Source organism: Blennius ocellaris, assembly GCF_963422515.1.
Source record: "Blennius ocellaris genome assembly, chromosome: 1".
NCBI lineage: Eukaryota > Metazoa > Chordata > Actinopteri > Blenniiformes > Blenniidae > Blennius > Blennius ocellaris.
Genome location: NC_137650.1, coordinates 29,477,858 through 29,500,208, shown reverse-complemented (window position 1 = coordinate 29,500,208; position 22,351 = coordinate 29,477,858). Strand labels below are relative to the sequence as shown.

The 22,351-nt window shown below is 41.9% G+C and overlaps 1 protein-coding gene across 2 annotated transcripts; it reads left to right on the top strand.

The window, feature by feature from the left end:
- Positions 1-101: 101 nt before the first annotated feature.
- pla2r1 (phospholipase A2 receptor 1) lies at positions 102-22,101 on the top strand. Of its 2 annotated transcripts, XM_080498360.1 has the most exons (30): positions 102-423; positions 1,500-1,880; positions 1,973-2,146; positions 2,943-3,107; positions 3,441-3,554; positions 3,870-4,019; positions 4,346-4,540; positions 4,628-4,791; positions 4,936-5,046; positions 7,822-7,934; positions 8,052-8,221; positions 8,310-8,518; positions 9,369-9,514; positions 10,404-10,488; positions 10,593-10,728; positions 10,819-10,854; positions 11,991-12,151; positions 13,169-13,233; positions 14,451-14,557; positions 14,645-14,781; positions 15,065-15,182; positions 15,314-15,453; positions 16,483-16,624; positions 17,074-17,309; positions 18,412-18,598; positions 18,701-18,835; positions 19,488-19,610; positions 19,708-19,884; positions 20,800-20,835; positions 21,118-22,101. In XM_080498360.1, the coding sequence occupies exons 1-30, from the start codon at positions 294-296 to the stop codon at positions 21,333-21,335; spliced, it is 4,461 nt and encodes a 1,486-aa protein (XP_080354486.1). In that variant the 5' UTR covers positions 102-293; the 3' UTR covers positions 21,336-22,101. The 2 variants fall into 2 exon arrangements, with proteins under 2 accessions (XP_080354486.1, XP_080354487.1); XM_080498361.1 differs by lacking the exons at positions 102-423; positions 1,500-1,880; positions 1,973-2,146 and having other exon boundaries at positions 2,959-3,096.
- Positions 22,102-22,351: the final 250 nt, after the last annotated feature.

Sequence of the window (22,351 nt, the reverse complement as noted above, 5' to 3'; positions counted from 1 at the left end):
CTCTCTCTCTCTCTTCTTTTTTTGTTAAACGGGGGGGAGAAATGTACAGGTTTTGGTGCGCAGGGACGCAGCGCTCCTCCGTCAGACGTGACGTCGCCGGTTCCCCCGCTGGAAACAAAAAAAAAAAAAAAAAAACGCAACTCGGCCCCCAAAGTTTTTTCTGCACGGGAGGAAGGAAAAAAAAAAAAAAAAGGAAAAAAAAAAAGAAACACACACACACACGACGAGCCCGAAATAGTCTCGCATCGGAATGTGCGGACTTTTGCGCTCCGACACGACAAGCCGCCGTCGAAATGTTCACGCAGTTGCGTCGTCGCATCGACTCTTTTGTGGCGATTGTTTGCGTAACTGTCTTGTTGGCGCAAAGCTGCGCGTGTGAGGACGATGAGGTGCTGGAGGAAAAACAGCTCGTGGAGTTTTACAGTAAGTTATCCGCTGCTGAAATAGAAAAGAAAAGAAAAGAAAAAAAACCCAGTTGTTTTTTATGCTTCTAACGTGGCAATAGAATTATATAACTGCTTTGAAATGATCGTTTTCACTGTTTTTTTTCTTTTTTTCCTTTTTTTTTGCTGAATTGTCTCATCACAAAATAAGTTGTGAACAAGCCTTGTTGTCATCATCATGTAGTGAAGGGTAGGTTTGTTTTAGTGGAGCAAAATGTGTTTTTTAACTCATGGGGAAAAAAATAAAAATAACGTAACATTCAATTCAGACCAGACAGTAATTATGACAATAACAGGGTGGACATTGCTACTTAAGTCATCTCGAAATAAAATCAGTAGAAACTGTTAAAATGTTTAACAATTCATCGAAAAACACAAACAAAGCTGTATTTCCCAACTCTGAATTTTTGAAACTATTACAGCCAATTATGTTTGATAGAAATCAGCTGCAATCTTGCAACATCCTCCTCTTCCTCATCTTCATCATCACAATACTCGTGTCTAAATCCCAAGTGAAGACTGATTGTTTATATTAGTTTTTTTTTTTTTTTTTTTGGGGGGGGGGGGCACTGTGTTCACAAAACACAGAGGAAGGACATCCGGAAACTGCAAATAACCCTTTTGATCTTGTGTTGGATGTTTACAGTAACACCTTTTACAAATAATCTGTCTCATTACTTAAATTCAGCACAAAGAATGGTTTAGGTCCTGGACACAGAGAGAGAGATCAGACATGTTAAGAATAACACAGTCATGAATTCATGGGCAGAATCACCAAGTTGCTTCAGGTTTTGGGCCTTTTGTCTGGACATCGGAGTCTCTGAAGAAAACACATGCATGAACAGGGCGAACGTGCATACGCCACACAGACAAACCACAACCATAGGCAAATATTGGAAAAGTGTCTTTTTGCACCTATTGAAATGTTAAACTATCATATCATATCATCCAAATATGCATTTTGTTTTTTTCACCCACACAACACAAATCAATCCCTTCCACTTTCTCTTCCTGTGTCTGCTCTTCTCATCTACGCCTCCACGTTTGTCCGCACAGAAAAGGGTCTGTTCATCCTGGAGAGCGAGCCTCTGAAACGATGCGTCAAGGTGGATCGCTCCAACCTGGTGTTGGAGGACTGCGAGCGCCCGACGCGGCGCATGCTGTGGAAGTGGGTCTCCCGACACCGCCTGTTCAACCTGGGCACCAGCACCTGCCTGGGGCTCAACATTTCGGACACGACGCAGCCTCTCGGCACGTTCGAGTGCGACATGGAACTCCCGCTGCTGTGGTGGCGCTGCAGCAGGAACATGCTGTACGGGGCGTCCCACTGGAGGGTGGCCGTGGCCGGCCGTCTGGTGGTGGTGAAGAAGAACATTTACCACGAGTGGAAAAGGTACAACAGTCCAAGAGAGGGGCCCTGCTCGTATCCGTATGAAGGTAAGCGCTGAAGACATCGCAAGTCGGTTGAAAATGCTTCTCGGCTCCACGCAGTCCCTTCACGTCACGGTCATGGATCGCTTTGGTTACAGATATTCACACTCTGTTGGGAAACGCACACGGGATGCCGTGCACCTTCCCTTTTAAGTACAACAACAAATGGTTCTACGAGTGTACGACTGAGGGCCGGGAGGACCATCTTCAGTGGTGTGCCACCACCACCCGCTACGATGACGCTGAAAGATGGGGCTTCTGTCCGGTGCCAGGTACAATGAATGCGTAGCGAAACAGCACTGTGTGTGCACGGAAGTAACGGAAGTAATGTAGATTACAAAAGGCTGAAAGTAACAGTAATGTAAGATACAACTGTGAGGTGTTACATTGTAACATTGTCTTCAAAGCAAATAAAGGTAACAAGCTTATGTTTTTAAACCATAACACTCTTATGGATTTACTAATAATCTGCCCGTATTTAATTTATGACATAGAATTGTCAGAATGTTCAGTGAGTCAGTGCTTCGACTTCTTCTTCCTTTCTTCGACTGCAACTTTGAATATCTGGTTAGAAGCTCACGTTACAAGTGTATGACTCACTGGTGAATCTGGTCTGTGATGGGATGATTATACTGTGGGAGTCCTGGTGGCCGTTATAATGATCGGTATGTGAGCTCAAAGGTCTAATTCACTGCTTTCTGCTAGTTTGTTTGACTTTTTAAGTGACCTTGCAGTTTTGGTTATGAAAAGTTCACGTGGCGAATCCAGACAGAGTAGCACTTGACCACTTGAAATGAACGAAGGCTCTTTTAAATGTAACTCAAACATCTTATACAAGCAACAGAAGGGAAAAGCCTTATATATCAAAGCATAATCCTTCTTTCTGTGTTTTAGACATTCTCAGAACACTGTATTTTTTCTTTTCTATTTCACCCATTACTTGCTCACCATTTGTGAATTAATAAAGTGTTTTGATTCAGGTGGTTCTGATTGAATTATTGTAAATGAGCTCTTTCTTTTTTCTTTTTTCTTTGGTCTGACTTTGACTGTCGTGGATTTTCTTTGTAGATTCTAGCTGCGATCGATTCTGGGAGTCCAACCAGGAGCTGCGGGCGTGTTACCAGTTCAACCTGTACACCATCTTAACCTGGAGTCAGGCGCTGTCGACGTGCCAGGCTCAGGGCGGAGACCTGCTCAGCATCACCAGCCTGGCGGAGCACAGGTACATCAGAGGTAGGACGGAAAAAAAAAAAAAAAACACATACAGGTGGCAAAAAAAAAGCTAAAATTAAAAAAAAAAAGTTAAAATGAATGTTAATTTTCAGAAGAGACATATTTTTGAAACAAAGTGTCAAGTAAACCTGATGAGGACAAATCAAAGGTAAAAATCTGATTGTTGTATTTTTTTCCACAACATTCTAACTTGTACTTTATCTCAATGTTAGGTTATTTCTGACATATTTATATCACCCTATTTTTATTTTCTCCTCTGTAATATTTAAAGTGACCAGCTAGTAACTTAACAATGACTTCCATTCAGCTCGTATCTCGATGTTTTTTTGACAGATCGGCTGGCGAGTGTTGGAGCGATGGTGTGGATCGGGCTGAATCACCTGAAAGATGGACGTGGGTGGCAGTGGTCTGATGGAGCGCCTCTATCTTTAGTGAATTACACCGCAGGTAGAGAATTATTTGTTTATTTTAGAGGGAAATGTCTATTCTGTGAGATTTGAACTCCTGGCCATGTTTGTATAATACTAGAATCACGTGCATATACTTTTTTTTATTAAAGATTAATAAAGTTTTCATTCAACCAAAACATGAAAAAATTGCACACGAAACAAAGGGTAATGAAAGTGATAATGGTAAGTGGATTCACAGTAAGTTATTGGGGATCAATTGAAAAAAGAAGAAAAAAAAGTCTTCTTTGTGGCTTTTTGAACACCGAATGATGAGAAAACAAAGTTTTTTTTTACTTCACTGTGTCTTCGTCAGCTCTCCCTTCCAGCCCGCTGCAGGCCGACCAACAGTGTGGCGTGTACAACTCGGCCTCCAGTGGTCACTGGCAGAGTCTCTCCTGCGAGTCTGCTCTGCCTTACATCTGCAAGAAGACACCGAACGACAGCCGTCGAGCTGAGCCGCTCGGTAAGAGCCTCCGGGAGACACACGGTTACTTTGCATTCACATAAACTGCTTTCCTGCTCCTTGAAAGGAATGTTATACACAGACACACACATATATATATATAGATATGTTTGGTGTCCGAGTGCAAAACTGGAGGGTTTTTTTTAGGGGCGGGGCTTGTAATTTTTGGCTTCAACAGCTGGGCTGCACCTGGAGAGTCACCTTTTGACCTTCCGCTCGGCTGCACTGTTGGCGGCTCGACCAAAAACAATGTCTGCTGCGGATGTGTGTCATTCTGTTCTGTTCTCGTCTCGTCTCTCCCCACCCTCCACTCTGCGCTCTCCCAGAGAACTGGCAGTATTCTCACACGGAGTGCGCAGACGGCTGGCGGCCTCACAACGGCTTCTGCTACGGCACGCTCGCGGAAACGGAGGCCGGCACCTGGGAGGAGTCGTCCCGGGCGTGCAGCGCTCTGGGCGCAAACCTCACGAGCCTCCACTCCCTGTCCGAGGTCGAGATGCTCCTCGACGTCCTGGCAAACTGTAAGGGACGGCACGCAATGTAAAAAAAACCAAAACACAGATTGTAGAGGCTGAACATTTGCGTGTGGACGTCCCCGTGTTTCACAGTTTCCGGGGACAGTTTGGAAGTGTGGATTGGTCTTTGGAAACGGCCGTCGCAGGCGGCCGTGGAGTGGTCCGACGGATCGCCGGTGACTCTCACCCTGTGGCAGCAGTACCACCCTGTTCATCCTGCGCTGGACACGGCACTGTGTGTCAGCGTGGACTCAAAGGTAGCAAACCCGTGGCTTAACGTATGCATCTTTCTTATTTTTGTGCCTGTTGATTTGATCTTATCTGATCAGTCACTCTGTGTCTTTTTTTATTAAATACTGGCCGAGGCCCTCGTGAGAATAAAGTGACGGCCTGTTTTACAGAAAGGCACCTGGTTGTTGGCGTCGTGTGAGAAACGGTTGCCCGCCGTGTGCAGAAGAGAGAGTCGGAATCCTGTTGATCACGGTGCCGCCTGGGATGAAGGCTGTCCTCAGGTAGGCTCATGACCGCTGAATGTTTACGTGTCCCGAGGGACGTTACAGCGACGTTGAATAATACTTTCCGAAGCTGTAAACTAACCTTAATCTAACCCTAAACCAAAGCTGCATCAAATCCTCTCATGGGAACCTCCAGTTTTGTCCTCAAGATTGGATTTGGTTTTGGTTCAGAGAAAAACAGGCCTGTTGGAGCCAGATATACAACAACCACTCAAATTGTTGTACAATATATTGGAATGAAACCCGAAGTGTAATAACTGGTCAATAATGTAACAAGACATCCAGTTAAAAACATGAAACTGTTTTGATGTTACATTATGGGGCTGGTAAAATATGTTTCCACTAACACTGTTATAATTTAATTACATCATAAAGAGAGTCAAAGATTTCATGGATTGGACATTTAGATTTAACTGCTTCAGTTTCAATAAAACTGAAAGAATGAGTTCTACAGGTTACAGGGACTATTTGATTATAAATATATCTATATACAGGTCATAGTATTTATTTATGATTGCTGTTGTCCAAATCATGTGTAGTCTTCTGTTCTCTATAAGCTGTAATCTATTTGTCCAATCATCAGTACAAAATAATGTACAACCATTAAACACAGTAAGATCACATTTAAATTCTTGTTAAAACTTTTGACATTATTGGCCAGTTATTTCATTTTTGGTTATATTACAATTTTTTTTTTCCCACAATTCAGGTCGTTGTTACATATCGGGCCTGTTAGCAGGAGGTCAGAGTGCATCGACTATAGACAAAAGCTGCTTAAAAAATAAAATGGTCTCACAATTTTCCACCAAATATTCTGCTCGAAACTTTGAATACTGGAAATGCTGTTTCACTTGAACCAGTCAAACGATTCAGCTCGTGTATGTAATTGAGGTAAAATAATGGAAAAAGTAAGAAGGGGAAGCACGGTGCTGTTGAGATGTATCACAATGGTCGATAAAGGTCAAATGCATTCAAGAGATGAAATCTGTATTGGAGGCAGAGTCGGTAAACCAAAATAGTTTAATGTTAAAGAACACCGATATTGTTTTGACAATTAATAGATATGGATGGCGAGACAAATGTGCAATACTTCGGAAAGTTCAAAAAAAAAAAAAAGAAGATATTTTTTATTTTCACTGGTCTGAATTCCTGGACCAGACTGCGGCGATCGTGTTTTCAAAGTGACCTATTCCAGGCAGATTTTCTGCTGTGCTGCGACGTTCAGCGTCACAATAGCTCCATAGAAACCGGGCCCGACACCAGACCGAGCCTCGCGCCTGCCGCCGCCGCTGCAGTTCGACTTCAGAGCGAGCTGCCCCTCCGCAAGCACAATGAGCTGATTCACTTGGCCGCTGACGTATTGTCTGGCATTCGCGTTGCTCCTTGACACTGTTTACAAGAATATCAGACTCCTGAGTCATCGGGCTACTCCGTGCCCTGGAACATGAGGCCTGAAATTGCCCCTGAAGGCGTCGTATCAGAAGACGTGCCGGAGCAGCCGGTGATGACTCCTGCTGCGGTTTCATCAAACGGAACTCTTGCTTTATGCTCCAAAATCCCTCTATTAAACGTGTCATGTGAGGTAAAGAGGTGCGAGGATGCGTAAAGCTTTCCCTCGCTTAGAATTAGTCAGTTGTTCAAACTCACATTTCAGTTGTGAAGAAAGTGGCGAGCTCAGGCTCAATGTTAGTTCAGGCCTCAGTGCAGCTGGAGGTCGACGGCATGTCGGAGTGAAGAGAAGCAACACTTGTCAAAACATCCTTCACACACACTTTATTGTCGCAAATGGACCGGAACATTATTGAGGAAATATTGTCTCGTCCAACACGCAGAATAGATTAGGGATGGGTAAGTCTGAAAGTCTGCCTCGGTTGTGTAAACCTGACCAGAAACACCCAAATTCTTTTATTTGAGTTACAAAACTAGAAGGACACCGACTTGTGTGAATACTTTATTTATTAAAGGTAATTTCATAACAATCTGGTTGGACTTTATATAAAATATGGATTCTATTTAGAACCTTTATTTTTGTTAGAAATAATATTGAAACTGAAGTATAAAATGTTGGCCTTTAACCATTATTTTTATACTTTAACACATGTACAGAAAGTGTGAAAACGATTTAGAATCGTTTTCACCTTGTGTTGTTTTTCAAATTAAAACCATTCAATTGTTTTAGTGCAGTGTGTTGAAAGGTTCAAACGGCTATGAATGCTTTTTCAACTCACTGTACTTGTCGCTCAGTTAATTTTATGTATATATATGACGATATCAGACATTTGATCATCCACGTACACACACACATAATAGGATTCCCAAGATTTGTTGGTACATGTTTATCTACCAATCTGCTTTGGTTCCAAGTCCTTGTTATTTATCCTCGTGCACCGGAGCAACAACAAGCTCCCAGACAATCTTCAGCTTGTTGCTACTCAAGTTGCTGAACTGGCAAAACAAAAACAAAAAAAACTTTCCTAAAACCAAATTTCTGGAATGATTTGTGTAACATTTGTCCTCCTTGTCCTTTACTTTTATGATCGTTCGTTGACGCGATCACGTCAGAAATGAGAGAATTATCAGCTCCTGCAAAAAAAAAAAAAAAAGGTGTTGGATTCAGGCTAATTTCTAAATCATAAACTTATTTACACCACTTCATGAAGCTTAAGTTCGGAGAACTGGAGCAGATCCCAGAGTACATCCTGGACAGGATCACTGTATTACGCAATTAAACAGCAACAGGCTTTGCAGTTTTGTTTTGGTTTTTTTTCTCAGGGCTGGAAGCGGCACGGCCACTCCTGCTACATGGTTACGAGTCATGAACAGAGCTTTGAGTTCGCACAGAGGGGCTATTACTGCAAATCTCCTCTTCTCACTGTGGAAAACAGGTGGTTTATCGAGCGGCCTCTTGTATTTTGTTAACAAAAGATATATACTTTTCCATGTTTTGGCAACATTGAAGCCCATCTCCTCATGTGGCGTCTCTTCGCTCCTGGTGCCGGCAGGTTTGAGCAGGCGTTCGTCAACAGCTTGCTGAATGCGAGGGGCGCCAACGGCAGCACGTCGTACTGGACGGCGCTCTCAGACCCGGACTCGAGGGGAGAGTACACATGGCCCCGGCATAATGACTCCTTCTTACCTCTCACCTTCTCAAACTGGAACAAACACCAGCCAGGTACTCTTTTTTTTGTTTTTTTTCACATCAATGATATTGTGTTTAACATTTTAACCTGATCCTCTTTTTTTTTTTTTTTTTTCGCCAGTCAGTGCTGGCGGCTGTGTCGTTCTGTCCGGCGGTCCTGCTCTGGGCCACTGGGAGGTGAAAGACTGCAAACTGCACAAGGCCTTTTCAGTCTGCAAGCAGAGCGTCAGCAGTTACCACGACGTTCAGCTGCCACAGCACCACGTTGATGCCTACGCCCCCTGTCCTCCCGGGTGGGAATCGCACTCCGGCCTGCTCCACTGCTTTAAGGCGAGACCATCTTAATCCTGCCATTAAATCCATCTCCAACCTCGCATGAATGTAACTGAAATGGGACAAAATGAAATGCAAGAAGTCGTGGTGAGAGTTGAGAAAATGAGAACAAAAAGAAAATCGAACTCATTAGAGGCTTTTTAGTGAAATGATTGTTTTTTTCCCCCTAAACTTCTCAGACTCTTTTGCTCCAATTCCCCAACGCATTACATTCAACATTGTATTTTATTTGCGGACAGGATACAACGCTGAACGCGTTGAGCATTATTGTACGATACAGTAGGATCGGTATGCCGGGAACTGAAAGGAACTTTCTCAGGTGCACTGAAAAAAAAAACAGTTCCATGTGGGAGTATAAAAGTAAAGCACAATTAAACACAGTCCTTTTTTTGTTGTTGTTGTTAACGACACACGGGAAGTGGGTTGTCCAACATTTACAAATCAGCATAAGATAAACATGACGATATATTTAATTTGGATCTGCTGGTGAATAACTTTAATTACTCTGAATAGAGGATTTTGTTCATCCTTCAGCTATAAAAGTCAGGGGATGTAGGAACATTTTCATCCTTAAAGACAATTTTTTTTTTATTTTAATTTTTTTATTTCAAAGTTCTACAATTAAGCTATTTTTTGTGACAGATCTTTTGTTAATAATTTGATTGTCATTCCGCCTCTAAAAGTCCCATATTTACATCCCAGAACCTTCACTGGCACGCTGAGGTTGTTTCAGACTAATGACAACGATCTACTGTATATGGACTCCTTCGTCACAGTAGTTGGGGAATAATTTCAAGTTTTCTTGACTAATTGTAAAAACAACAGTGATCGCTGTTTTCTCCCATAGGTGTTCCACGACGAAAAGGTTCTGATGAAGCGCTCCTGGGTGGAAGCAGACTTCTTCTGCCAGGCGCTGGGAGCTCAGCTGGCCAGTTTCCATCACTATGAGGAGCAGGTGTTTGTCAAGCAGCTCCTCAGTACCATGTTTGAAGGGTTGGTACAGCCCCGCCGGGCTCATCAGTGCAGGAATGTGATGGGAACTGAGAAATGCGTCAGTTGAGATGTTTTCTTTAGTTTTATGTGCATAGCGCAGTGAAGTCCAATAAATTGTGATCCAGAGATGAGTACGTCTGCAGGGATAATATAAATATGTAGTCAAAGCAACACTTAGAAGTGTTACAGCAAATAAAACTAAGGTAGACTTCTGCATATAGACGTTTTCTTGATTTATGAAGATGTTTGTTTTGGTTTTTTTAAGCGAATGTACTTTTGGAAGGTTTACAAGCCGTTCATGCTTATCCTCAGAGGCTTTCGTCAGGACATGTTGCATATTCATAATAAATAGGAATAAAATGCACGTCATGCAGTCTGTTGAGATATAAGGAAATACTAAAATGAACAGATTTGAGTGACCTGATTTGAGCCCAATTTATGTTTACAATTATTTAGCATTTTAAAGCATATTAATAATAAAATAAGAATTTTTTTGAGTATTTTGATTTGACTTATCAAGCGTCGTATCAAGCGTCTTATACAACAGACTCACAACGTGACAAGACACAGTTAGGACCTTCAATGAAATCTTGATAAAAGAATAATTACTTTCCACATAAACATTAGTGACCAATGAAAAGATAAATAAGTAACTTATTTACAAAAATGTGGAGATTAATTAGGTTTTTTTTGTCAAAGATCATGTATATTGTACTAATTACACAGTGGCTGTTTTAGGAACACGGTGAAGAATATTGCTCCAAACATAATATTGTTGAATTTAATATGATAATAACAATTACTGACTGCATGAGGTTTAAAAAAATTTTTTTTGCCTTGCTTGTGAACACTTGTGTTGCAGTAAGTGTGTGTCCTTCTCTTCTTTCAGAACAGAGGGTCGCCATTTCTGGGTGGGTTTAAACAAGAGAGACCCTGAATATCTTGGATCCTGGGAGTGGTCCGATGGTTCCCCCGTAAGTGGACAGTACAGGGGGGGGGGGGGGCAGCTTCTCGAATCCACATATTGGGAAGATATAAAGGATTACGGAGTCGTCCCATGTGTCTGAACCCCGTGCAGGTGGTGATGTCCTTCATTGAAGATAAGAATGACGAGGATGACCGGCGGGATTGCGGCGTGTTCAGTGACCTGACCAACACGGTCGTCCCTCAGCCCTGCGACACCAAACACGAGTGGATCTGCAAAGTGTCCAGAGGTAAACGATCCAACATGTCGATGGAGTGATTTGATGTATCAACACACAACATTATTGATTGAATCTGTGTGTTTTTTTTTTTTTTTGCAGGTGATAAACTAAAAAAACCCTACTGGTACACAGAGCGTAAGTACACTGCAACAATTCATATCAGCTTAAAAAAAAAAAAAAGTTGTAAACTAAATACACAATAGTTGAAGAAATGCAGGAAATGTGGTGCTCCCAGCAGCAGTAATCTTTCTCAATATCTACATTAGTTCTACTTCTCTGCACTGCAATCATAGTTGTCATTGACTTCTGCTTTTCATATATATAATTTTTTTTTTTAAACGGTCTAGTTTTCTTGCCCTCTGGTGGATACATGCAGTGAAGACAGGATAAACCTGTGACAAGTTGCTGCAGAGATTTTGGTTCCTTGTGTCTGAACTGAAGGGCCTGTACGTTATCCGGAGTGTAAATATTTAAGGGGTGTCAAACTCATTTTAGTTGAGGGGCCACATCCAACCTGATCTGACCTCTGGAGGGCCGAACAAGTCAAACATAACATGTTAAACTGCAGATATGGACAAATGTCAAAGTCTTTCCTTCTTTTGATCCTTTTGTAACTGCAAGAATTTTCCAGTCTATTCTGAAATTTACATATTAAAGTTAATGAGATATTATTATATTTGCAAAAAAAAAACAACCCTCAGTCACCTGTATCTGGATGTCATATTTTTATTCAGGATTAAAACAATTTGTCATCATCTGGAAATATTTTTTGAGTTTACGTGTCTAAAGTATCACTTCACATAAATTGGACACCTTTATTGTGAAAGGTGTTGTGTTACGTGACCTCCACAGATGCATTAATTAATTCTGACCAAGGGCGGTCATTTTTGCCAATCCAGTGTTTTTAGATCAGCCTCTGTCAGTTTTCATATTTATACTTTAAAAAAAAAAAAAAAAAATCACATGGCGGGCCGGATTAGATCCTCTGGCGGGCCGGTTCTGGCCCCCGGACCGCATGTTTGACACCCCCGATTTAACACGAGCTGACATTTAACTACTTAAGCGGTTCGAAGATGCTGGACTTCCCACTTCTCCCTGATAAATCATGCATTTAATCGGAGACTCTTATTTCCTCGGAGGTGTGAATGAGCAGCAAAGTGTTTTAAATCAGGCTAAACTGTGGGAATACATTATTAAATGTTAACCGATAAGAGTATAAGCCAATTGTTATTATTTTGGCTCCTGTCACTAAATTTTGCTCTCCGCCTCAGAGAGCGATCCCTGGGTGTTTTACCGCGGAGCCGAGTACCTGCTGGCCAAGCAGCCGTTCAACTGGGACGCCGTCTCTCTGGCCTGTCAGATGATGGGAGCCCACCTGCTGTCCGTTCACTCCAGAGAGGAGCTGCATTTCGTCAAGGAGCGTCTGCGGCGGGTCGGTTTTCTGCCACACCAGAAACAGCAGGATGCCACTTATGAAATTAGTAAAAAAAAAAATCTCATAATAACTTTTAGGCAACAACATTGAAATCAATTGTGATCATGTTTATTCAGTAACATTTTTTTTTATCATATTTTTGTTGGTGAGGATTTAGTAGGAAAACGCTCATTATGTGGAAAATCCGAAATTCTGCTCGACAAGTACATCAATTAATTTATTGAAAATTCTGAATACTCTTCAGAAAATCTGAAAAAAAGTAACATTAGCTGGTTTCTAAGATTTCAGTGAGATATAGAGACTTATCCGCTGAAAAGTTTTTTTTTTTTTTTTTATTTGACGCCCCCCTGTTTTTGCCTCTTTTTTTGCCATTTATAACATGAATTTAAAGGCAAAAGTTCGTTGTTTCCCCTGTTCACACACTGCACAAAGAGCACAGTCCGGGAAATGTACCTAATCTCAAAAGTCTGTCCTCGCTGAATGGACCAGTGGCTCCATTCTTTTCAACTGTTCACACTTGCTGGAAAAAAGAAGGAAGAAAAAAAAAAATAACCAAAGAGTGTGAACACAATTGACACACTCGTTCCTCATACAACTTCAAGTGTTTACAGACACATTGAAAAGCTAAAATACACCCAAATACAGAAGCTTTAATGCTCGAGTGCCTCCACACACTGGGAGTTCAGAAAAGGCTGTTTTTGTTTTTTTTGTTGTGTTTTTTTTTTTTGTGTGTGTTTTTTTTCCCCCCCGAGTAATGCCAGCAGCTTTTTTGGACAGAGCGAAAGGAGTCTCTTGTGGTGTCAAGCCTTGTGAGGGGATAAATGGGAACAAAACAAGGCAATGAAAGAAGGGAAGCACGGGCCAACGAGGGCGCTGAATGGAAGCTCATGTCAGCGAGGCTCTGAAAAGCTGATCTTTCAGCCCGTGAAGACTGGATAGAAAAAAAAGAGAAAAAAAAAAGTGAGATTGCACACTAAAATGCTAAGTCCAGTTCTTTTCACTGTGTCCCCGCAGCTTTCCCTCGGCCCCACCGACTGGTGGATCGGTGTGTCCGTCGGAGCCCCGGGAGAGGAAGCCAGGTGACTGTGGTTTTTCTACCGCTCTCTTTAGTGAACAATATGAGGGAAGTGATTTGGGTGGATGTTTTTAAACTGTTTCATCGATTAATACGGGACAGAGTAAATTGTTGGTTTGTTTTAGGTTCTATCTGTTTGGCAAAGAAGTAATAATTCAAAATGATTAAAAAAAATGTTTTTGCCTAATTGGTGCTGATCATAGCCTCATCTTAAAATAAGCCATGAATATATCAGACATATACATTACAAATGATGCCTTTAACATACCATACTAAAGAGGAGACACACGAGCAAGCATTGGAAAACAAAACTTATAATTATATTGAAGATGGTTAATTTAAAAAAAGATTAGAGACTGTTGACCTGTGCAGGGTCAGCAACCTGTGACTGAAATGGATAAAGCAGTAGAGAATACATATAGATGGAGTATTCAAAACCTGGAGACAAAGCGAGGACAAATCTGTAAAGATGCAAACACACAAAACAGTATAATTCTTTGTAAATTCACTGGTTTGATGCACATTGTCATTTATGTATTCATTACCAGACCAGATATGTGGAAAAGAAATATACAAATATTTAAATAATACATATAAATATATACGTGCGAGAAATGGATATTAACTTGCATTTTCTTCAGCTGTATTAGAATTCAGACCCTTCGTCTTTGTCATCGTCTGTGTGTGACATGTACAAAGCAACAGCATGCAGAGTGAGTCTGACCAGAAGTGCTTGAGGAATCATAAATACAGTAATATACAGAAAATGCTATGAAAGAATATATGAATAATATGTGGCTACAGGTATGTACATACTATGACTATCTGGGTACAGTCTGAATAATTCCACAGTAATGCAATAGTGGTTATTGGAGGATTCGTAGACTTTACGAAACAGCGATGGGGAATCATTTACACTGTTCCTGATCCTGGCAGATGAAAGATCCAAAGGCCCCGTAACACCTTCCAGGAGATGCTGACTTGCAATTTAGCGTGAATTGATCCACTGTTGTGCATCAGTGAAAATGTAATTACAATACGATGAAAATATGTTTTATTAAAAGTGTTGTAAGAAAGCAGGCAAGCAGATTTCCAACCGACATAAACTCATCACGAGATCATTACCAGAGTAGATATTTTTTGGGGGGGATGTGGCCCAGGAACCTTGATAAAAGCTCACTGACCATGCCATTGAAATTGTTTTTCTTTTTCCTTTCGCAGGTGGACTGATAAGACAGAGATACAATTTGGGAACTGGGCCGAGAGGAGCGCCGCTGACGACGGCCTCAAGAGGAACAGGATGTGCGCGACCATGTCCTCCTCGTCAGGTAAGCCGCTGCGCGAGCAGGGAGACGAGAGACGCCCTGGGAACGCCTGCACATGCCCGGGGTTGACGTCTTCCGGCTTTGTTGCAGGGAGGTGGTCCTTCAATAAGTGCAGCGATCTTCACGGGTACGTGTGCAAGAGAAGGACTGTGTCTGTGGTGGAGACCCCCAGAGAGCCGCACTACATCGGAGGATGTCCAGAGAAGTGGCTGTACTTTGGACACAAGGTTTGGATCAATGCTTGAACACACACACACCCACACACACACACACACACACACACACACACACACATGAAATTGAATTATAAGGACCAAAACACTTTATATTCTTGCAAGTCTTTAACAGTGAATCCTGATCGTTCTCACAGGAGTCCTGCTGGTGATCTGTGAAATCACTCGTTTGCATTTCATAACATGATGTTCATGTTTCATGTGTGTGTGTGTGTGTGTGTGTGTGTGTGTGTGTGTGTGTGTGTGTGTGTGTGTGTGTGTGTGTGTGTGTCGGCAGTGTCTACTGCTTCATCTCCCCGACAGCCCAAAAGAGGGGAAGAGTTGGAAAGACGCCCAGTCCATTTGCTCCTCATTTGAAGGCTCACTCGTTGCCATAGAAGATGAGATTGAACAAGGTAGAAATAAAACAAAAAATTAAATGGAGCTCTCTCCGGTTTTGTGCTGGTCTTTGTAGTTTTTTTTAATTTTTCTTTTAGACTGCAATGCAGCTCTGTCATTTATCTTTGTGTTGTAACGATTCCTGCAGCCTACATCACCATGTTGCTCCAGGGAAGCTCTGTCGGGGTGTGGATTGGTCTCTGGGACGAGGACTCCATGAAATGGACCAATGGGAAATCAGTCAGCTACACCAACTGGTCTCCAATCGAACCAAAGAACTATCACACTGTAAGACACTCTGAAAACTACATTTAATCTCCCCCATGTCAGCTGCTAGAATGAGCCTGTATGGACTTGTGTTTATTTTTTTGTGACTAAAAAGGTTCTAAAATTGTATCTTGATTTTCAAATAGTGGACCAGTGCCATAGTGTTTCATATTACTGCTCCTCTGTTCCACAAAAGAAACAAAAAAGTTATTTGTTTGTTCCACACAGACAAGGGTATAGTATTCTCTAAGAGGAATGTGTCAAATAATTTCAAATAGCATTTCTTTCTGAGCCTTAGCACAACCAAATGGTAGAAATATCTTATTAAATTGAGTGAATTTCGATGCATCTTTCAGCCGTACTTACTGAAAACCCATCAAGGTTTGAGCTGAACCATTCCAACAGAAAACAGGTTTACTGTTTGTGCATTTTGCTGGTGATGAACTATGAACAACAGTGATTTGAACATGTGCAACACTTTGGGTATTGAAATTGTTTGGGGTTTTATTTTCTGAAAGCAAAATGGAGCTTGACAATCACATTTCACAGTTGCAGGAAGAAAAAAATAATTTGTTAAACATAATATGGAAGACGATCCTCTCAGATGTAAAGAGTGGCAGAAAAGCTCAGTATTGGAATAGCAAAATGTTTCTGTAGTGCTGATTGTCACTCTGTCATTAGAAAGTATATTATGAGTGTGATTATATTCTTTCATTAATGAACGATACTTTAATTATTTGGAGTGTTATTTAGGAAAAAAAACACATTTAGTGTAGTTACTGGTCTTCAATATCATTGGATCATTGATTTGACGCAAAGCTACAACTTAAAACAAGTCATGGGATTTCAAAGCAAATTGAATGGGGTCAACTTATCATATGTCTGAGGAGGTGCCATTATTTATTTTATCCCATATTATGAACAAATTTCAAACGATACGTCACAACTGAACTGAGTGTCAAAATGAGGAGGTCTGAAGCGAGCAGACAAACTCAGTCGGCGCCGGCAGCTTTGTGTGCGGTGTAATGAAATGTAATCTGTGCTCTCCAGGAGGACGAGTGGCTCGGTGGATTTGCGGATGAGCCCCTGTGCACCGTTCTGTCCAACAACCACAACTTCCACCTGACTGGGAAGTGGTACGACGAGAAATGCAGCGAGAGTGGGTACGGCTTTGTTTGTCAAAAACCTCAAGGTAAAGGCCTTTCCTCGGGTTTTATTCTGTCTGTCATTGCTACCCTGACTGTTTTTCCAGCACATCATTTCCTCCCTTTGCTGTCAGACCACTCAAGCTTTTCAAACCCTCAATGGTCTTTTAAACTCTTTTTTTTCTTTCTTCTTCTTCTTCTTCTTTTTTTTTCTCCTGTCAGAGAGTGAGAAATAGTCGCTTCGCTTTCTCGAGCTGCAATCTAACACCGCTTTGACAGTTGTCAGTCACATACTGAAATCACTTCAAATTCCTCTTCCCGTGCGGCTTTTCCTCTATTTTTAATTTTTTTTTATTAACCTGAAACCTTCTGAATCTTCACTTTATATCAAGACTCATTTACTTTCTTTCAAATAAGAATAAGACGAGTACCATCCTATCGGTATCTTAACTTTTCCTCGAACAGCCGATTCATTTCCTGTGTTGTCTCCTCACAGACACGTCCAAACCTCCCACACACTCCTATCACCACCCTCTGCCTGAAAATATTGAGTACAGGAGCCGCAGCTACAGGGTTGTGTCAGGCAACATGAGCTGGTACGACGCCATGCATATGTGCATCGAGAATGATTCTGACCTAGTGAGCGTTACAGATGCCTACCACCAGGCTTTCCTTACTGTCCTTGTCAATAGATTGGCAGCTCCCCACTGGATCGGACTGTACAGCCATGACGTATGTATCCCTCTCTAATATATCTGTGTGTGCTGTGTCTGTGTGTCACGGATGTCATGTACATTTTTTATTTTATTTCTATTTAAATCTGGGACTTTGCTGGTTCTTGTTAAGAAATGCCTTCAGGACTTTTTTTTCATTGATTTGTATGTATTTTTGCAAAAAATGTCAGAAATGAAAACTTCATCATTCTTCAAGAAGATAATCTTCGCAAGCAGACACACATGTCTTTTCCAATCCAAAATAATAATAAACATTTTCAACCCATTTGCATTAAAAAATTGAACTTCACTCTTATACAAAATCTTCAAACGGTGCAAAACAATAACAAAAATGCCTACAGAAAATCAATCTAAATGAATTTCAGACACTTCACACTTGAATTTATTCAATTTGACTGAAAATTGTGGATTTAATACATGTGGTATATATTTTTTTAGCTGCATTGGTCTTGCACATAGTTATTAGAACAAATGAGCTTAAAATTAAAATTCACAAATTCAAGAAAAGAACAAAAGAATGACTCTAAAATACAGAAAACTGATATTTTAAATGAGCGTTGAAGCACCGAACGCGGTTTAATCCACAGTGGCGGTGTTTTCTCTGATGAATCTCAGGGCTTCTAATCCCAGCCCTGAGCTTTACGAGCAGACAGACACTCTGAATTCAAGCAATGCTGATCCTCTGAGGAATGTCCTGCTCATAGAAAGCAATAAACGCAGGAAGTGAGGCACTAAGTCTTCATCATACCCCTCACCCGAATAAAGCCATCTTATTAACACATACCAGCCAACTCATACATGTTCGAGTTACTTAAGCCACGATACTGTGAAACACACTGGTGAATCGTTTGATGAATTCAGACATTCACAGCTCGCTAATTCCATTTTTTATATTAAGATTTCTTTTTTAGAAAAACAAACATCGCATAAACTTTCAGGGGAAAAAAACGATAAAAACATTTAGTCGTGACTGAGTTGGCACGGTCGTTTCAAATGGCAATATGCTGTGAAGATGAATGCAACATTTTGCTTTTTTGGATTTGCTTCAGCCGTGGTCATGGCGTTCTGACTCCTCACACGGTGACTGCGCTTTCTTTCAGAGTGGCATTAATTACCAGTGGTCAGACGGCAGCGACACGGTGTACACGCACTGGGACGCCGCGGACGACGACGACGACGACGACTTTGTGACCGGGGAGTGCGCGTACATGGACGTGAACGGAGGCTGGCGCAGAGCGGACTGTGAGACTCAGCTGACAGGAGCCCTGTGTCACGTCCCGCCGCCAAGTCAGTGCAAAACGCTTGTCTTCCCCTCAGCTGCTCTTCACATGAAATATGTCACAGCACTTCCAAATGGTCTGCCTTTTTCTTTCCCCCCCCCGCTCACAGCCAACAAGCCGTTTGTCTCGTATGAGCTGGCATGTCCGTCCACTTGGGTGAAATTTGGACAAGGCTGCTACAACTTCGAGCCCGTTGTGGAGAAACTCACGTTTGAAGAGTCACGGGAACACTGCAGGCGTAAAGGTGATGCCGTTTATTGAATGTGTAGATGTGTTACCCTGCCTTGCATGCCAAATGTTTGTCTTTGTCAATCGTGAATGGAATGTTGAAAAGAAAACAAAAAGGAAAGTATCTGAGTCCTTGATCGTTTTCTCTGCTCAACGACATGCAGACGCCCCCTATATGTGAAACATAGGAACGGCACTGAAATGTGCAATTCTCGTGCAAAGACTGCTGATGTTAAACAACTTGGTGATTTAAATTCTTGATTTGACACCAGTACTCTCACTTTACTTTGTTTTGAAAATCTTTACATTGGTTACTTTAAAGTTTCAAAACGGACAAGTTCAACATTTTAGAAAAATATAATTTCAAACAAGATGAGAAATCATTACTAATCAAATTTCTCAAATTCTGAATGAGGATGTGTTGAATTCTAAATGTTGTGTTTTCTTCTATTAATGATACTATTTGACCAAGTCACAGATTTTCAGCAGGAAACCTCAAATTGAGGACGGAGCCTTTTTTTCTTCTTCCCCGTGTTGCTTAATATTTAATCGTTAAAGAGAATCAGTCTTTTATGTTTTTACGAGTTCTTTTTTTTTTTTTTTCAACTTCTACTTTAAATTGTGCGGAGGCTTTGTTGTGACTTTGTCCTGCTGTTGTCACTTTCCAGTCAACACGTCAGATGTCCTGACCATCGAGAGCGAGACGGAGAACCGCTTTGTTTTGGAGCAGCTTTGGTCGTTGGAGGTTTTCCACCAGACCTTGTGGTTGGGGATGTACTTCAACATCGACAGTGAGAGTTTATTTTATTTTTTTAGTTCTCTCTCTCTCTCATGTGCACATCAGACACCCACATACTCGTCTAACTAAACCAATCCATCTGACTTCAGCTGATTCCATGGCCTGGGTGGACGCTTCACCAATATCGTACACCAACTGGCCCGGCAGAGCCCCGGACCCCCACCTGCTGACGGCAGATACCTGTGTTACCGCCAAGGTGCGCGACGGCGCGTGGCACCTGTCACAGTGCACTGAAAGGCTCGGCTTTATTTGCAAAACGATCTCAGGTAGGTAGAACGAAGCGCCGTGGCTTGTCACTGGAAACCCTGACACCGGTAGAACCCGCCGGAATAATGTGCTTCCAGTTTCAGATTTTTATGCTTTTTTATCCCCTTCTGACTTCTTCCCTGTAGCCATAAGATATGAAATGACGTGAAATGAAATCTGTTTTCAACGCAAGACGCTTGAATTTGCAAACAACTGTTGACAACAAATTGACGTTACTTTGGATAAATAATAGATGTTTTATCCGTGGAATGCATCTCTCAGCGGGAACACAAGCATTACCTTGAACCCACGCGTCACTGTGAATGCTGCAACACACAATGTGAATTAGGAGTCGGCCATGAGTTCTTCTCCAGTTTTGGAGACACTTTCTTGTTCTTTCCTCTAACCATGAACTATAAGAAGAAAACCATTAATTTGCTTTCTATTAAACCCCTCCACTGAAGAGTGCTGTGATAAAAGAGATCCTCATTTATTCACTTCACCGTTCAGAGATCACGATGGCATGACGTGGCCTGAAACCCACACACGTTGTGGCCTGTGAGCTCATCGGATCGAATGAGGAAGCGAGGCACACGTGTGAAATACGAAACTTAGTTTACCGGGGTAAAGGTAGATGGTAGGAGTGATATGGAACATGAAAACACCTTCACTTCTCCCGGCCAACCAGAAACCTGCACACAGTGATGAGCGTGGCGTCCACAAACTCGCCGAGAAATCAGAAAATTTCTGTTCACACAAATCGTTTTGACAAATTTTTTTTTTTTCCTAACAAGATCACATTCCACGGGAAGAATTTCCAAGAAGCAATGCCCGCATAGATTATTTTCCTCCGCTCCTTGTATCACGTGATCTGAATACCCGAGACGACGCGTGATGAGTGATATTGACCTTCGCTGTGCGTGGTTCTCTTGCAGATGTAATTACGGAGGTGGAGGCCAAACCGCTGAACGGTAAAGTGCACCCTTATATCAAATAACTTGAAAACATTAAGCGGTCGCGGCGTGTCTTGTCGGGACCGCCGTGGGGGGGGGGGGGAGACGACTGTTTCATATTGTGAGGAAATGCTCACACCACTGAGTGTGACTTGTCCACTGCATGGTCGATACTGCCGCCATTATTTAATCCTGTCCAATGTAAATCACTAATAGGATCATCTCACCGCACATTTAAAAAAGAAAAAGAAAAAGAAAAGCAACAAGGCTACAGAAAAGCTCTCCTGTCTGGCGTTTCAGGTCTGCATCACGGTGTCATCATCGCGGCGGTTCTGGTGGCCGTGCTGATCTTTGCCCTGCTGGCAGGGGCGACGTGGTTCCTGTACCGGAGGAGCGCCGCACGTTTCCACGGACTCCCGACGCTCGGCAGCGCCTACTACAGACAGACCGGCTCGCAGACCACAGAGTCCGACGGAAACGTGCTGATCACCGACCTGGAGGCTCACTCGGGGGAATAGCACCCAGCGGGTCCCGCCTCCGTTTCCGACGTCTTCCGACCCGGGCGCTCGTCTCGCCGCCCGGGGCGTCCAAACGCCACGGGACTCTCGTTAAAGCTGTGATGCCGACTCCTCGGGACAATTAGCGGAGGCAGGCGTTTCAAATCGGACCTGTTGTAAGGATTCTAGTGTCTCCGTACACCTTTGAATTACTGAAGTGGTGTGTGAAGCGATTTGAAGTGGGGACACTGAAGAGCCGCGTTCCAATATATTTAGTTTGAAGTAACAGGATCAGAAATCATCATATTTGTTGGAAGCAGTTTGTTCAAGTCTCGATTTATTCAGTTCTAAACTTTGAAAAGCATTGAAGTTCTATGAAAAGGGCTTTTCTATATAAAATTCCAACCAGTGAAGGAAAAGTTTGACACTTTTGTACATGTCACATATAAACTCAATGTCCTGAACAAGAGGTACATGGATGGCCACATATGAATATATAATTAAGTAGATTTTATTCTGAATTCACGAGCTGCTCCATTTAATTATGTGGAGTAGCAGTTTTGTCAGTATTATTTCAATATTTTTTATTTCCTTTTTCTTACATTCAATACTGTATATTGATACAAGAGATGTCTGGATTTTCAGAAATGTCTGAAGATGTGTAAAGGTTTGACAGATGGATTCTTTTTTTTTTTTTTTATGTTTAGACTTAAAACTATAGTTTTGTCTGCTGATGCAGAACAAAATAAGGGAATTGTTTGTTTTATTAAAGTAATTTTAGGTTGAATCATTTAAGTTTCACCACTCAGTCGTGCTGTGGTATATGGGAGATGATGTGTCCTCTCAGTTTGTGAGTCGCTTGTTTGCTCAATATTACACACATTTTTCTTCTGTATGAACACAAACACAAAAAAACCCCCAAATTTCCCCATAGTAGTGTCACACCTAGAGTCTCAGGAGAAAAACAAGCCATGACAGGATACAATCGTCAACACTTTTACACAACCAACCAGTTTTGAGTTTTTTTTTTTTTTTTT

Excerpts from the sequence above, each read along its gene's own strand:
- pla2r1 (XM_080498360.1), top strand. The coding sequence starts at position 294 with ATGTTCACGCAGTTGCGTCGTCGCATCGACTCTTTTGTGGCGATTGTT. Across the intron at positions 3,555-3,869 it reads TTTAGTGAATTACACCGCAG|CTCTCCCTTCCAGCCCGCTG; the intron begins GTAGAGAATTAT and ends TGTCTTCGTCAG. Across the intron at positions 20,836-21,117 it reads GGAGGCCAAACCGCTGAACG|GTCTGCATCACGGTGTCATC; the intron begins GTAAAGTGCACC and ends CTGGCGTTTCAG.